The sequence below is a fragment of the Oenanthe melanoleuca genome, chromosome 14 (assembly GCF_029582105.1).
Source record: "Oenanthe melanoleuca isolate GR-GAL-2019-014 chromosome 14, OMel1.0, whole genome shotgun sequence".
Classification (NCBI taxonomy): Eukaryota; Metazoa; Chordata; class Aves; order Passeriformes; family Muscicapidae; genus Oenanthe; species Oenanthe melanoleuca.
Genome location: NC_079348.1, coordinates 7,346,482 through 7,363,612, shown reverse-complemented (window position 1 = coordinate 7,363,612; position 17,131 = coordinate 7,346,482). Strand labels below are relative to the sequence as shown.

The window sequence follows — 17,131 nt, the reverse complement described above, 5'->3', positions numbered from 1 at the left end:
AGAAAAACACGTTTTTTTTAACTCTGGAAACTTCCCTGGTCATTGTGGAAGAGCCACTGGGAGGGATGCAGGTGTGATTATTATTTCTCCCGAGTTTCAGAGCAAAAAGGTGTCCAGTTGTCCTGCTGAGACTGAGGCTAAATTATGTAAAATAGCAGCTGGTGGATGCAGCAATCAGAGGAGATGAGGGAGAAGGTGGGCGAGAGCAAAAAGAGGCACAAAGAGATCCCAGTCCTTGGAGAGCTGCAGGAACTCAGGGCACAAAGAGAATCCAAGGCTGCAAATTCCACCCCTTCATTCTCAGCTTGGAGGAGCTATCAATAATTTGACCATGATGGGTTTCTCTTTTATTGGATTCCGTGGTTCTGGGGTCCTTGCTAAAACCACAAGTGGCAGATTCTCAGCAAGGGCTTCCGAGGTTTTCAGACCTAAACTATTTAGGAAAGGATTTTTTTGGTCTGTTTATCTGAACTTGGAATGAACTGTTTGAGGTTTGTCCCTAATAAAAACATAGTTTGGAATGGCTGGAATATTCTGCAGCATAAATATGGCCTTAGAAATGGGCAGAGGGGGACGTGTTTTGCCTGCAGTCAAGGCTTGCTCTTATTTAAACTCAAGGATGCTGAAATCTTGCAAGCTGATCCCACACAGTTCCTGCCTTTCCCTTGAATAGCAGGAAACTTAATCCTGCAGTCCAAGGATGATTTAAATCTGAAATTCTGAAATTTAGACTCAAATCTGAATTTTTTGGTGTGCTCATTTTTGGTGACAGTTTCCAGCATGGCCATTCCCATTGCAGCCTCCACATCCAGACTGGAGGATGCTCATGCCACCATTTCCAGTCTTCTCCCATATTCTGGGGATACCTTGGCATTTTGGGATCCTTCTGCAATTCCACGTGGTCACCTTTTGGCTCTGGAATCCTGGACTGATGTAAAGGTCGATAATTGCAGCAGCAAAAGATCCCCAAAGCTGCAGGGGGTTCGTGCTCTCCCTCTTTGTGGTTGGAAAAGGAATTTTTTCCTGATGCAGCTTGGAGCCCAGTGGTGGGCAGGTATTTTCCCTGCCAGCGTCGTTGAGGCTTCAGAAAAAATTGGCAAAAAGCAAAACCTCCACTTTGGAGCAACTCTCCTGGAAGTGCCTCATTTTTCTGCCAAGCTTTGTTACATATCCCAATCCGAGCTGAATTTCATGACAGAGCCACTGCTTGAGCCAAAAGCCTGAAGTTTCCAGTTCTGAGAAGGTCAAAACGAGACATTGCAGCAATTTGAAAGTGTTGTTGCAATTTCGTTTTCTCCCAGCCAGAAACTTGGATGGAAATCATCCTCGCCATGAAAAGCTTTGTTTTCAGAAAATCGACAGTTTGTTTCACCCGGAGAAAAAGACTCCTGGAAAAAAAAAAAAATCCTGCTCTGGGATTGGCTTTGATTGGGACAAAAAACAACAGTGGCTCCTAGTGGCTGACTCCAGGGCATGGCCAAATCCATCTTGGGTGTCCCTTCCTTGACCTTTCTCGTGGATCTTCGTTCATCAGCGAGCGGGAAATTTGCGCTGCGAGCAACGAACCGTTTCAGAAGGCATAAAAATATCCCGGATTCCCAGGCTCCTGTTGGTGTCAGGAGAAGGTAATTACACTGGAAAGCTGGAGCACTGGATGTTTGCCTCATCTGCTCCTCAGCATCCACTCCAACAATCCCCAAGCTCCCAGCAGAGCTTGGCCGCCGTTCAGGGCCATCCGTCCTTGTCCGTGCCCGGCGGGTCCCGGCAGGATCCTGCTCCAACATCCCTGCTCACAGCTGGCCCTGTCATCACATTGGTGCTGCCTGGCTCTGAGCACCATCCCAAAAGGATAATGGAGATCCCTGAGGTGAGATTCTGCAGCGTCAGCCGTCCGTCAGCCTTTCCCAGGCGTCCTGCCGTGCTCCAATCTGCTGGATCAGCTCCTGGGCACAGCTGCTGACGTTCCAGGCCACCTCCTTGTCCTCTGCTGTCCCTTGTCCCTCGTGGCCTCTCTCCCCTCCCTGACAGATCACTGCGGATTTTCTCCCGGATTTCAGCAGGAAGCAAAAGTCACGGCGCTGGAGACAAAGCAAAAAGGGCACAAATTGTCAAAGGAAATTGGGAAATAAATTCAGGACTGGCTCAGTGCTCCACAGGAGAATCCTGGGTTTGCTTAAGAAAACTCGGGATTTTAGGGAATAACAATATACAAATTCTTTTTTTTTTTTTTTTGCCTCAGGGTGTTTTTGGGGTTTTTCAGCTTTTCAAACTCAACAGTGACTTTTTTGGTGATGACTCTTTTATCATGTTGGACTCGATGAACTTTGAGGTCTTTTCCAACCTTAGTGATTCTGTGCTTCTATTCCCACATCATTCCAGGATTAGAGATTTTGAAGTGACCACCAGGAAGCCAAATTTTCATGATAAAATTCTAACTCTTGGCAGCAGCAAGGGGAATTTGGAGAACCCCACACTAGGTTTACCTTTAGTGCACAAGGCTGCTGCTCTGTGGAGAGGACGAGGTTCTGGGAATAACAGTGGGCAGGATTTCTGTGTTCCCAGGAAAAAAGTGCTGGGAAACAGCAGGAAAAACAGAACAACCCCAGCAAGCTGCAGATTCCTGTCAAGAATGATGGTGGCTTCTTCCCCAAGACAGTCAGCACCAGGATGAGAGAAAATGGCCTCAGGCTGTGCCAGGCCTCAGGCTGGACAACAGCAGGAATTTCTTCATGGAAAGGGTGGCCAGGCATTGGAATTACCCAGGGAGGTTTGGAGTCCCATCCCTGGAGGTGTCCAAGGAATTCCTGGATGTGGCACTCAGAGCTCTGAGCTGGGGACTAGGTGGGGATCAGGCCCAGCTTGGACTCGATGGTTCTGGAGGTCTTTTCCAACCCCAGTGATCCTGACAATCTGTGTCATTCCTTGCTGATGATTGCCATTAATTTCCCAGCCCCAGCCTGCCACCAACACCCTGTTCCAGGAGCTCTGTGTCTGTGCCTGCAGGGACTCAGAGACTTTAATGAGTTATTTTGCTCCTTGTCAAGAATTCCCTCGTCCAACCCTGCCTGGGGGGACCCTGAACATGCCAGGTCCTGACAGAGAGCTCGGGGACGCTGCCAGCACCATGTCCTGTCACCACTGTGGCTTGGAGAGGGACAGCCTGGGAGCCTGCAGGGCTATTTTAGGATCAGTCTCTGTGGAGAGCTGGTTGAATTCCATCCCAGAGCAGCCCTGAGCCTCTGATGAAGTTTTTACTCTTCTCCCCAGGTTGTTTTGGCACTGTGAGGGAAAGGAATAGGATGGATGAGCTCTGCCTGATGTGAGGGATCCGGGCCCTGGCTGGAGAGGAAAGAACTGGGAATTTCCCAGTGCTTCTCCCAGTATCCCATGGCAATTCGAGTTTATGGATTAGAACCAGGAGCTCTGAGTGCTCTTCCCCCTGGATGAACGGTTGAGCAGCAGACAGACGATTGCAGGGAGTAATTTAGCAGTGAATGATGGCTCATTAGCAGCCCACGGCTGGAGGGGATGTGTGGGCTCTTCCCCAGCCCCAGTTAACTCTTTCACCCTCTCCTTCCACTGCCAAGGGTTGGATTTGCTGAGTGTGGAGTTCAGTGTGATGGTGTTACAGTGGTTTCTCCTTTAGAGCCCCAAATAGTGCAACAACATCCCCAAAAACCTGCCAGTTCTTACCCCCCTAACGAGGGATGATGAATAAAGGAAATTATTATCAGTCCAGGAGATGAGTCAGATATGAAAATCACACCTTTTCCCAGACAATGTTATTACACTGAGGAAAAGGAAATGAAAAATACTCATTTTGCCTCACAAAGAGCAGCCTGGAACTAGAAATGCTCATTGCAGAGCCAGGTGCTGTTGGAAGGAGCAGCTCCAGTGAGTGAATCGATCCCAATCCCACCTTTTCCCATTTTCCCTGCCACGTGTGGGAGGCAGGGCAGGCTTTGCTGCACTTCCCAGGAAAGGAATGGAATGTCTGGAAACAAGGTTGGAGCCAGAGGGAATGTGGTGCTGGGATACAGGAGGGGCATGGAAAAAAAAAATCTTGGATTTCAGCTCCATTAAAATCTTGTACATCCAGAGAAACTCAGAGATCCTGAAAGCAAACCTGGCACTCAGAGCCACGCTGCTGTCGCTTAAAATCTGCTGGTTTTAGGAAAGATCGTTTTGGGGGGCAATTCCCAAAGGGAGATAAGTACTTTGAGACATAAAACTATTGATCCCGCTGACTTTATGTGTACTTTTTTTCCTCTAATGCTCTTTGGAGATGTCTGGAAGAAAAATACTTTGTTTTAATGAATAGAGCTGTGATATTCCTATATCCAAACCAGTGCTCCTGCTTTGGATGTAGCAGCATCCATGAAGTTCTGCTGGAGTCAGTGCAGTAAAAGCAGAGTGATCCATGTGAATCCAGGCAGGATAATTCTGTCTTGGAATACTAAGCAAGCCCTCTCCTTTGCTTATCTTGAATTATTTTGGGTTGGGCACAGTTGTTCTCCAGGCTGCTCCAGAACTGGGCTGGGATCCTGTGATTCCAGCACAACTCACAGGGGTTGTACAAACTCCAGGAGGTTTATCTGCTATTCCCTCAGACATTTCTTTTTCTCCATGGCTTTCCAGCAGGAGCACAAATCCCTGCAGGAGGAACATTCCATTTTCTCTGACCACATTGCTTTTCTGCCCATAGCCAGACGAGCTGACCAACGCCTTGGAGATCAGCAACATCGTCTTCACCAGCATGTTTGCTCTGGAGATGCTCCTGAAACTCCTGGCCTTCGGAATCTTTGGCTACATCAAGAACCCCTACAACATCTTCGACGGGATCATCGTGATCATCAGGTCACTGCTGGTCCTCGTTGGGGAGTGGGACAGGGGTCAGGGATGGCGAGGGAAATCAAGGTTGGATGTTAGAAAAGGTTTTTTGCAGAAAGAGTGATTAAGCACTGGAATTGTCTGCCTGGAGAGGTGGTGGAGTCACCATCCCTGGATGTGTTTTTAAAAAGATTGGATGTGGCACTGGTGCTGTGGGTTAGTTGAGGTGTTGGGGCTGGGTTGGACTTGATGATCTTAAAAGTCTCTTCCAGCCCAGTGATTCTGTGATTCCATATGTTAATCCAGAGCTGGGATGTGCTGTAATTGTGTTGGGCTTTTGGATTCCTCTCCTTAGGAGGGCTGTCCAAAGTAAACTGACCTGGCAGATGGAGAGGAAAATCTATTTATGCCACACATCTGGCACAGGGGTGTGTTTTCCATTCAAATGCAGTGTGGCTGGTCCTGGGAAAGGGGTACTGGGAATGTCCCAATCCCAGCAGTGTCCCTCTCCCAAATTATCCCAGCTCTGCTGGAACTGGGCAAGCAGGAGGGGAAGGGAGGGCCCTGTTTAGCTGTGCTCCCCAGAGGACACCGTTCCAGCCTAAACTGGGGTGCCCCAGCCACACCCCAGCATTGGGATCCTTTCTGATTACCCCTCAATCAGTAATTTGGGGCAAGGAATTCCAGGGACACAGAGATGTGAACCAGGAGAACGCCCTTGGCACATCCCTCTGATCCAGACAAGGTTCAAAGTTCTGAACAAAGGTCATTCTATGGCCTGATCAAACCAGCACCCCCAAAACATCCCTCTGGATGTTCTAAAGGGAAATAAATACCTCAAGAGACAGAAAACTATTGATCCTACTGACCTGAAGTGGTTTTTTTGTCCCCCTGATTCTCTTAAGAGACGCTGGAAGAAAAATGCTTTGTTTTAATGAACAGAGCTGTGCTGATATCCCTATATCATAGGAATTCATATTTCTGAGGCAAAATTGTGATCCACACTCCTGTAGTGGTGCAGACATGGAGAACCCCAGGAAAAAAAAAAAAAAAAAAGAGAGGGGGAATTAAGGATGGAATTAAGGAGGGAATTCACCCCAAAACCAATAAAGGAGATGAGCTGCGCCACGAGAGGCGCAACAACACAGCTGGGGCGCAAAGCTGCTTTTCCAGGAGCAGGAAAAGAGCAGGAAAAGAGCAGGAAGAGAGCAGGAAAAGGGGGGGATTCCTGCAGGGAGCAGAGTGGCGGTGCCAGCGCTGTCCCCGTGTCCCCGCAGTGTCTGGGAGATCATCGGGCAGTCGGACGGGGGCCTGTCCGTGCTGCGCACCTTCCGCCTGCTGCGCGTGCTGAAGCTCGTGCGCTTCATGCCCGCCCTGCGCCGCCAGCTCGTGGTGCTCATGAAGACCATGGACAACGTGGCCACCTTCTGCATGCTGCTCATGCTCTTCATCTTCATCTTCAGGTATTTCCCCTCCTCGAGGCGTTCTGGGGTTAGGGACGCGCCGCTGCCTCGGTTTGAAAGGCAGGTGTCTGCTAAGGAAGGCAGGAGGCTCTCTTGAAATTGAAAATTTAAACTCCTTCCCTCTAAATTATTGTAATTTTGAAATTAAGGAGCTCTCAGGCAAAGATATGGGAATAGGAATAACGGTTCTTTTTTTTTAGGGAAATTAAAATGAAAACGCAGTAATGGAAATTAAATTAAAATGAAATTTTTAGGAAAATTAAAATGAAAATGCAGTAATACCAAAAAAAAAACAACACTGAGTCAGAATCCAAGCTGACACCCCGTCAGTCAGTCAGGGTGTTGGCACAGTCCCATTAAATGGTGGCTGCATCCTCTTGCAGAGGCAGATGTGGTTCAGCTGAAGCAGTTTCCTCTGAAGGTCCAGAGATGATGTGGAAAGGTCTGGCTTCCCTCTGGAATCCAGTGGAAAAGGCTTCTCTGATGTTCCAAATCTCAGTTTTTATCCAGGAAATATTTGGCTCCTCCCCCTGGGTGGAGCATCTCCCAGTGGGATGATGTAATTTTATCAGTCATGCACTGGGATTCGATGGCCATTAACAGGAGATATCTCCTGGAGGGAGGATGGGTCCTGGAGGAGATAAAGAACTCTGCTCCCCCTGGTTTAACAGCTGGTGATAGAACACTTACTGCTGGTCCCATCTTGCATTCCAATCTAAGACAGTCACCCAAGTGGCGGGAGTGCTCACAGCGGGATATTGATCCCTTTCCAGCCTGTTTTTGTGGAACACCATCATTCCAGAGCTGAGTGAAGGATGCAAACGGGCAATATTTGCCCCTCAGAGGCTCCTGAGCTGTGCCTGTCACTGACTGCACCATACCAGTGTTAGATTTGGGATGGAGGTTGTGCAGATTCCAGGAGTTCTGTCTGTTTGACCCTCTAATGTCCCTCAGGATCCTCTGCTTGGTAACTGGGGAGCTGGCAACATGGTTTGTCATTTTTCCAAAGGAGAACCTTGATTTTCCTTCAGTGCAGACAACTGGAATGAAACGTGAGGCAGGAGAACCGAATTCCAGGGTCAGAAAAGCTCCACTGGGAGTGGGAATGTATCCATAAAACCCCCACAATCCTCCCTGCAGCCACATTTCACCCACGTGCTTCTTCCCTCTCCCTCTTTCCCCACTCAGCATCCTTGGCATGCACCTTTTCGGATGCAAGTTCAGCCTGAAAACCGACACGGGAGACACAGTTCCAGACAGGAAGAATTTTGATTCCTTACTTTGGGCCATTGTGACCGTGTTCCAGGTAAGCTCTCTCTCCTCAGGGATGTTTTAAGGGGGAACATGAGGAGTTTTTATTCCACAAAACTCTTCTGGGAGGTGTCAGAGATGCTGTTTCTGGGTCTGAAAGCCCTGATGGAAAAGAAATCTATTCAAAATCAGGACTGTCTATCTCTCTTATCACTCAAAGGAGGGCATCCACTCTTATTTTCCTTTTTGCTGCCCATCCTGCTCCTACTCTGCAGATCTCTGTCTCCTTCACTGCCCCAAAGATTCCCTTTGCAAACAATTCTGTGTAACTGGGAGTGACAAATCTCCTCACAAATCACAGCTGGGGGAGCTGGGGAAGCCTTGATATAAAAAGTTGTATTTCCTCTGCAGCCAAGTTCTGGTTTGTGCCTGAAATTCCTGACAGATTCCACAACAGTGGAATCAGCTGCTGGTTCAAGGATGTTTTCACTATAAAGATCAGACTTTCATGTTTCAAAGCTCAGGCTTTAGAATCTGAGTGCAACAAGTGTAAATAAATTTCTAAAGGCAGAGTAGCATCACTCAAGGTGGAAATCAGTCCAGAGCCCTCACTGGGGATATAAATTCTTACAAAGAAACATGGACAAATCAGCCCCAGCCTCCCATTTTTCCCTTCCCAACTCATGGATTGCTGCATTTCTCCTCCCAATCCCTTGGGAAAAGCAGCTGGCACAGAGCACAAAGGCTCAGTCCTGTGTCCCAGGAAGGTTATTGAGCAGCATGACTCAGTGCAGCACTCCTGTCCCCAAAGCCACCTTGATTCAGGGGGTTTGAGGCCATTTTCACTGCAGGAATTAATGTGGAACATGAGCCTGTCATCCATTTTTCTAAAGCCTCCAGGATTTTTGAAGCTGGAGAGTAGAAATCCCTGAGGGAGATCCCTCAGAGCAAAGCTTTGCAGTGATGGGTATTTTTTTACAGGAAAGGAAACAACCTCCCTGAGGTTCTGGAGCCACCCAATGTCATTTATCTCATTAAATATCCCATCCTTTACCCTTCCCTTCAGCTCCAGCTGCCTTCTAAAGAGCAGCCTGAAAGGAGACAAGATCTGTGGCCTCAGGTCTGTTATCTCCTGATGGTTATCAAAGGAGGCAACATCTCCAGGAAATAATGGGATTAGGACAGTGCATCCTTCACTTTGGGATATCTTGGATCTAAACTGTCCTCTCTGGGCAGGGGAGTGCCAGACCTGCCTGCAGGGAGGGAGGTTTGGCCAGCAGAGGTGCAAAGATCTAAATAAAGGCAAATTTCTACAAGGTGATGTGGACTCACACACAAAGAGCTAAACAAAGACAATTCCTGCTGTCTCATCCCACGGGACCTGCCAGTGCTTTTGCTCAGGAAAGGTCAGGAGAGGGGGGATGGCAGGATTTCAGCTGAGCAGGAGGAGCTGAGGCTGTTCCCCATCCCTCTCCCTGCAGATCCTCACGCAGGAGGACTGGAACGTGGTGCTGTACAACGGGATGGCCTCCACCTCCTCCTGGGCTGCCCTCTACTTCGTGGCCCTGATGACCTTTGGCAATTATGTGCTCTTCAACCTCCTGGTGGCCATCCTGGTGGAAGGATTCCAGGCAGAGGTGAGGGGGAGAGAGCTGGCACACACATGTGGGGATAATTCATGTCAAGGGAAACATCCACCCATGCAGTCAGCCCTAAATTGCAATTTAAGGGGTGCACATTATCTGTATTGGGCATGTGAAGCTCTTCTGAATCAATCTTTGCAATCCTAAATTTAAATTTGAGGGGTGCAGATGGTCTGTGCTGGGCATGTGAAGCTCTTGTGGATCAATCTTTACAACCCTAAATTTAAATCTAAGGAGTTCAGATGATCTGTGCTGGGCATGTGAAGCTATTCTGGATCAATCCTTACAGCCCTAAATTTAAATTTCAATTTAAGGGGTGCAGATGATCTGTGCTGAGTACATGAAGCTCTTCTGAATCAATCTTTGCAGCCCTAAATATTAATTAAAGGGGTGCAGATTATCTTTGCTGGCACATGAAGCTCTTCTGGATCAGTCTTTACAGCCCTAAATTTAAATTTCAATTTAAGGGGTGCAGATTATCTGTGCTGGGCACATGAAGCTCTTCTGGATGAATCTTTGCAGTTAAAGCCTACTGGATGTGGAATGGGAATTAAGGGACCAGGACTTTGATCTCCTACACAGTCTGCTGTGTGATTTAGAAGAAATAATTTAGGATTAATTTTACTCACCAAATCTCCCATGGTTTGTGCTTCTATGTGATGGAACTCAGGCTTTCAATATATCCAAAAGTTTTAGTAAAATCCAAAAAGATTAAATCAACTGGCTCCCCTTGATAAGGGGTGGTTACCTTGTCCTAGAAGGAAATCAGGGATGCTGAGCAGGACTTTCCCCCCATGAAGCCATGCTGTGCACAGCTCTCTATTTTGTGATTCCACATATTCCAGCCAGGATGAGATCTGGCTCTGAGTCCTGTCCTTTCCACAGGACTCTGTCCCTTCTTGAATATTTAAGGCCAGGGGCACAGCTGTCCAAAACTGTTTCCAGGCTCCTGACATTAAATTCTCAGATCTTTAGGACGATGCTTTAAGGGGGAAGGAAGTTTCCTCTGCTCACAGGGATCTTTTCAGGGAGCAGCTCCTGTTCCTCCCCTGCCCTCTGGGAGGTTGAACCTCGCGCTGATGTGCAGCCAGGGCTGGGCAGAGCTCTCTGAGTGCCTGATTGCACCTCCAGACAAGTTGTGGTTTCCCTACTCAGCCCTAATGGCTCCTCTCAGAGCTGTTACAGACCATGATTTAAATCTGTGTAATCTGCTTTTTCTGGATTATTCACCCCAATTCCAGCAACCACAGGCATGGCATTTGCAGGGCACATTTTGCTCTCCACTCCCATTTATTATCAATCCTGACACCAGGCCTGTGGGCTTGTCACTTGTCTGGGGGTGAGGTATTACACAAAACCCTTCTCAGCTGCCAGGGCTCCTCTCAAGCCCTGCACTGAGAAATCATGGAATCCTGGAATGCTTTGTGTTGGAAGTGACTTTAAAGTTCTGGTTCCAACCTCCTGCCATGAGCAAGGAATTTTCCTGCAAACTTAGGTTGCTCTGGCTGCAACAAATTCAGTTGCAAAGACAAATTCTCAGCGGAGCTGGGTTTGCTTTTGTCATCCCTGGCTCTGCTGCTCTGCTGGGAATGGGGCAGAATTCTTGTTTTGACCTCTTTGCCCTCTGACAGAGGCTGTTCTGAGAAGTCACAGGATCACTGAGGAGAATTTCTCCTCCATTTGCTCAGGTGTTTGTTTTATTTATCCAGAGAGGGACTCCTGGGGGATCTGTGCAGCTGAGAGCTGCTATCAACTCAGAACCATGAGCAGGGCTTCAGCAAGGACACTGAAAATTGTCCTGTGAACAACAACACACACTCTCAGCCTGATCCCAGCTCCTGATCTGGAGCAAGTTTGCCAGGAGTTTCCTAGAAATGGCCACAAACCCATTTTTAGTACATTTGTGCTTAGTACAAGTAGCCAGACTTCAAACAGGGCCATAATTGCATATTTGTGCTTACACCATTCCCATGTCATGTTGAAATCTCCCCTAGAGCTGCTCTGGGAGAGCAGGCAAACCTTCCAAAATTGTGCAGATCTTTCATCTGCTCTGTCTGGTGTTTCTGCTCGGAAACAAAGATGAATCAGGGAGCTTGAGCCTTTCACTCATCCTGGCTGCAGCACTTTGCAATAAATCACAGGCAAAATGAAGCTCATTGCCACTTCAGCACCGTGTCTCTGGGAGCTGTGGGGATTTGTTCAGGCACCAGGCAAGGAACTGTGCTCCTTTTTCTGGGATCAGCTCTTTAATCCAGCAGTTTGCCATCAATTTGCACAGATCTCTGCAGTCCTGAGCAATCCAGCCAGAGTCCTGCTGACATTCTGCTGGAATCCCTCCCCCAGCAAGGAGAACTTGAGGATCAGTTTGGCCCAAGCTGATCCTTTCTGCTTGCAGATTTGTACAAAAGGGAAAAGGAGCTGGACTTCCAGGAGGAAAGGCAGGGTGAGGGTGGCTGTTCCCTGTCCTGAGATGCTGCAGGGCTGCCAGGCAAACTGGCCTCATTCCCTCTGCCTCAGGTTGCCAAGAGATTTCCCAAAACAATTTGTTCCTAGCCAGCATGGAGAAAGCAAATCAGGGTTTTGAGATCTAACTCAATTTTAAAGTGCTGTCAAACACAGAATTAAAACCCTCTGACATCCTTTGACATCCAACCCCGAGTACTTTCAGCTGGGATCAGGGAGGGAGCAGACAAGGAGCCCCACCATGCCAGGTTTGCAGTCATTCCTGCAATTCCAGCTGCTCTGTGATGTTTTCCCTTGGCATTTGCTGCTCCAGGAGCCTGGAGCAGTGTAGAAAGCACAGCAGCATGGCAGGGACATGGTGACAACCACAGCATTGTCCTTTCTGTCCAAATGAGTGAAAACAGGGAAAAGGGACCTGCCTGGGATCATTCCCAGGGGAGCAGAGGGAGCTCTGAGCTGCTGAGGAATCCTAATGAACTGGGTCTGCTAATTGCCCTCCTCCTCTCTGCAGGGAGATGCCAACAGGTCAGACACAGATGAGGACAAGACATCTGCCAACTTTGAGGACGAGTTTGAGAAGCTGAAAGACCTCAGAGCAACAGGTGGGGTTTTGTGGCTGCATTGTCCTGGGAATTTGGGATCTATAGCTCTGCTCCCATAATGGAAGAATCCAGTTTATTTGGCAATTAATCTGATTGTAAAGTCACCAGAGCAGCTCTGCAAAGTGTAGGGGATGCTAAATGAGCACTGATATTTCCTTTAGACAGATGTTTTTCTAATTTAAACGTCCCCAAGAATTTTTAGCTGTGTCTCCTCCTTCCTCCTGCACCATTAGCACAGAGTGCTGTGCTGACAGCAATGTTCTCACCCCACTTCTCGGCAGCTTTTCCAATCAATCATGTTCTCATCTGTTCCTTTTGGTTTCCCACACAAAATGCATTTGGGTGAGGTTTGATGGATGGAAAATGTTGCTGCTCATTTGTGTTCCGGGAGGGTCTGGCAGCCGGTCTGAGGGAAGGCCCACACTGCTCTGGTGTACCAAAAACATGGAATTGGAGGTGACAGCCTTCAGTTTGCAGCCAGAGGGGTGACAAAAAGGGATCACACATTTTAACAGTGAATGATGGTAAACAGGAGCCACTTCAGTTCCTTCATCCTTTAATTCCCAGCCTGGGCTCTGTTAGGATCCCTCCAAATGCTTCTAAACCAGGATTTGTTTCAGCCAAGGAAATGCTGATTGAAGGGAGCAGAGGGAATCCAGTGAGGAAGGGGCAGAATCATTTGTTGGGGAAGCTGAGGCAGAGCTGGATCACAGGGAGGTGATGGAGCTGCTCAGGCTGGAGGTGAAGCAGCAAATCCCCAACACCAAGAGATCAAATGTCCCTTGCAAATGGTTGGGAAGGAGCCCACAGGAGCAAATCTGCACCAGCTTCAGATAAGGAGAGATTTCCGGGGGAAATAAATACTGTCACCTCTGCTCTGGTGACACAGAGATAGAAAACAGAGCTGAATGTGCTCCAAGTCCAGGACTGATTGTGTCCAGTGTGGTGACTCAACAGCAAAAAGGTTTCAACAATTCCAGTGCAGAGCTCTTGGTGTGTAACACAGGGGCAGCAGGGATGTGAATGGCAGAGTAGGAAATTTTACCTGAAATTTCCACCCTCAAGGTGAATGCCAGTGTGGATTTCTGGGGTGCAGATCAGGGATTTGTGCACAAACCAGCAGCTGAACAGACCCAATTAAAGCAGATTTTATTGCAAGAGCCCCCAGTGGAACAAACAGAGCAGGGGTAAGGCACTGGCTTGGATTTCTCCCTGCACATCTGAGCTGCTTCCCTTCTGATCCTTCCCCCTCCTCAAGGTTGATTCTGAAATATCAATTGATTTCTGATATAAAACCAGAGCCCACTCAGCCCAGTAAAACAGGACTTAGTTCAGCTCTAGTCTGGGGTTTAAAACCAGCCTTTGATTCTATCAGAGGGCTGGAGGTGTTGGGTCTGGTTTGGTTCAGTGCAAATATTGGGTTTTGCAGCCTGTTCTTGCCATACAGCTAAAATAGCTGATTTTGGGGATTGCCACAGTGCTGTGCCATTAGATTACTGTTGTGGGTGGGTAAAAGCAACTTCCATTTCCTGTCCCCAATGTTTGCTGAGTGCCTCCCCATGGGTGAACTTCAGGCACATCACAAAATCCTAAAAATCCCCGTGCAGCTCTGAGTGGCACGGACAGGAGGTGAAATCCCTAGGTGGAATTCAGCCTGGAAATTCTCTGCCAGCCCCAAAACTCCAGTTCCACTCTCTAAATCCCAGTGAACAGAGAGCAAAACTTCCTGGAAGTGCTCAAGGCTCCAGGGGTTTGGAGAAACCCAATCTAGTGGGGATGGGATCGATGGGATGGGATGGGATGGGATGGGATGGGATGGGATGGGATGGGATGGGATGGGATGGGATGGGATGGGATGGGATGGGATGGGATGGGTAAAATCTTCAAGGTCTCTGCCAAGCCATTCCATAATTTCACAATTCCTTTGGAGGGCACTGAGTTCCCCAAGACCCCTTAAGAGGTCGTGGCGTTCGCCTTTCAACGCCGTGGGAGGATCTTACTGCCCACAGCTCCACTCAGCAGAGTTCCTGGAGCTCCCCAGGAGCAGTGTCCCCTGACGTGGTGTCCTCTGTCCCCTTGCATGCAGAGATGAAGATGTACTCGCTGGCTGTCACCCCCAACGGGCACCTGGAGGGCAGGGGGGCCATGCCCCCGCCCATCATCATGCGCACGGCGGCCACCCCGATGCCCACCCCGAAGTGCTCCCCACACCTGGACTCCCTGCACGCCCTCGGGGACTCGAGGAGAGGCAGCAACGCCTCGCTGGACCCCACGGGCTACGACCAGAAGTCCTTGGTAGGTTCTTGTGGCCAACAGCTCCCCCTCGGTGGCACAGAGCACGGGGTCGTGGGATGTTCTGGGGGGGAAGGGACCCACCAGGATCAAGGGAATGGCCCTTACAGGGGTTGATTCCACAAGTTTGGAGTGATCAGCACTGGCTGAGCTCAGCTTAGGGTCATGTGAGATATTTGGGACAATGGAAAATGAAAAGGAGGGTGATGGAGGTGGAAATGTGTAGAAAGGCAGGAGGAGAACAGAGCTGGGGCAGGCAGTGATAACAGAACAGGCAAGGACAGTAAGTCCATGGAAAGGGAAAACAGGGATGTAGCAGGATCCAGCGTTTTCCTGCCTGGTGCCTCTTGGAGGCCCTTGCCAAACCACCTCACTGGAAAGCCACAACCTTAACAAGCCCAGTTCCCCTCAGGGGAGGAGCAGGAGCCTTTCCCAACCACACCGGCCATTTGGGATATCTTGGAGAAGCTGTCAGGGGTTCTGTGAGGATGAGACCTGCTTCCCCCTGGTGTTTTAGGGTTGGATCTTGAATTTACATTGTGTCAGGGGGTGAAGCATTTTCCCTTGAGGTTACGGTCCTGCAGCCCCACTGGAAATCAGGGAACAAGGGATGAGGGGGTTTGGAATGAGGAGATGGCACGAGATGGTCTTCAAGGTTCCTTCCAAGCCAAGCCATTCTGTAATCCCATTATTCCTTTGGAAGGCACTGAGTTCCCCAAGGCCCCTTAAGAGGTTGTGCCGCTCACCTGATGCCAGGATTGCAGCAGGACATGGCTGGAGCTGCTGCTGTGGCAGCAGTGCCTGCAGCAGGGAGTGGGAGGGCAGCTCTGAGCACACAGGGAGCAGAGGCAGCAGGCAGAGTGGATTTCTGCTGCTGTTCATCCATCCCACCCCTCTGCTCCATAACTGCGAGATCATGTTCAGATCAAGGCAGCAGACCGTGAAAGCACCTCGCAGCCACCACCCCCCTTGCTAAGCTGCTTAGTCAACCTCATGCCTTTGAAAAGAAAACAGAGCTGACTGCTGTTTGCCTTGGGCTTTCATGGCATTGCGAGCTGCTGAGAGGGATGTTCATCCTTCCAATCCCTTCTCAGGGAGCGTGGCAGAGCCGGCAGCCAGAGGCAGATGAAGCAGGCAGGGGAGAGCTGGCCAGCACTGAGGAGGAGGAGAAGGAGGAAGGCAGTTTGCCTTGGTTTGTGCTGGCAGGAAGCCATGGAGGGAAAAGAGGGTTTTCCTCCTGGCTTTTCTGTGCTGACTTAAGCTCTCTCTCAGCCTGGTACCTGAAATTTGTGGAGGAGAAACTTTCACTCCACTTCCTCACGCAGCAAACGTAAGGAAAGTAATGGAAGTATGGGTGCAGTTCCCAACAGGCTCTCAGGTTCCCTTTGGAAGGCAGGGAAGTTGTGAGCTGAAACCATGTGAACGTGAGCTCGGAAAAATGCCACTTATTGATGTCTTTGTGTTCATTTTTATGGAGAGTTGGTGTTGCCAAGGAGCCACCAGGACAGAGGGTTGATGGCTGTGCTCCAGGGGTGGTCCAAGACCTTGGCCTTGCTCCCATCTTAAGGCTGCAACCGAAAAGCAGGATAGGGAAGGCCATGACTTTCACCAACCTGGGCAAAACACCCCAAACCTTTTGCTCTTCCTCCTGCAAACAACCTCATTTAAGCAAGGTCTTGCTTAATAACACGAAAAACTGAAATGCAACATGGGTAGAAACAAAAGAAGTAGAAACAAAGTAGAAAGAACAAAAAAAAAGAGCAAAGTAGATACAAAACTGAAATACAACATGAGTAGAGATCTTTGGGGATCTCTAAGTCTAATCCCATGCCTGCCTTCCCTTCCCAGTCCAGCCTCCGCAGCTCGCCCTGCGCCAACTGGGGCAGCAGCAGCAACTGGGGCAGCCGCCGCTCGAGCTGGAACAGCCTGGGCAGGGCGCCCAGCCTCAAGAAGAAGAGCCAGTCGGGAGAACGGGAATCGCTGCTGTCGGGAGAGGGGAAGGGCAGCACGGACGACGACTCTGACGACGCCAAGTCCAGCACGCTCAGCCGGCCCTCGCTGCCGCGCCGCGCCGACTCCCTGGACTGCCGCGGCTCCCAGGAGCTGCCCGAGCTGCTGCGCGTGCCCTCGGCGCTCGGCCCCGCCGCTCTGCTGCCCGCCGACTTCCACGACTGCAACGGCAAGATGGGCCACGGCCCCGGCGCCGAGTTCTTCCTCAGGGTGGATGGCCACAAGGAGGACACCCTGGACTATGAGGATGACATGGACGATGTGAGTGCTTGCGGGAGTTTTTCATGCTTTAAGTGGTTTTGCCATCTGTGGAAGGATGGATGGGAATCTGGTGTGGGAATGTGTTACCGCCTCGAAGTTGGGAATGGGTCTTTACTTCCTCAAAGATCCCTTTTTTAAGAGGTCTTTTGTGGGCTGTGACATTGCTGTGTGGCCCAGGAGGTAAATCTTCCATTTGTTTCCAAAAATGCCTCATTTCTGGGCTGATCAGGATTGTCCTCCTGGCCCAGGATGCCTCCAAAAATGAGCTGCAGACATAACAGGTGAATGGCTTTACTCATAGGAGCTGCTTGGTGTC

General features: G+C 49.5%; 1 protein-coding gene across 1 annotated transcript in view; it reads left to right on the top strand.

The window, feature by feature from the left end:
• The window catches only part of CACNA1H (calcium voltage-gated channel subunit alpha1 H), a 113,576-nt gene that overhangs the window by 57,524 nt on the left and 38,921 nt on the right, over positions 1–17,131 (top strand). Inside the window, exons 9-15 of the mRNA XM_056503497.1 lie at positions 4,706–4,857; positions 6,108–6,293; positions 7,482–7,599; positions 9,026–9,181; positions 12,162–12,252; positions 14,339–14,547; positions 16,393–16,815. Of these exons, the coding sequence (XP_056359472.1) occupies positions 4,706–4,857; positions 6,108–6,293; positions 7,482–7,599; positions 9,026–9,181; positions 12,162–12,252; positions 14,339–14,547; positions 16,393–16,815 (1,335 nt within the window). The remainder of the gene's footprint in view (positions 1–4,705; positions 4,858–6,107; positions 6,294–7,481; positions 7,600–9,025; positions 9,182–12,161; positions 12,253–14,338; positions 14,548–16,392; positions 16,816–17,131) is intronic.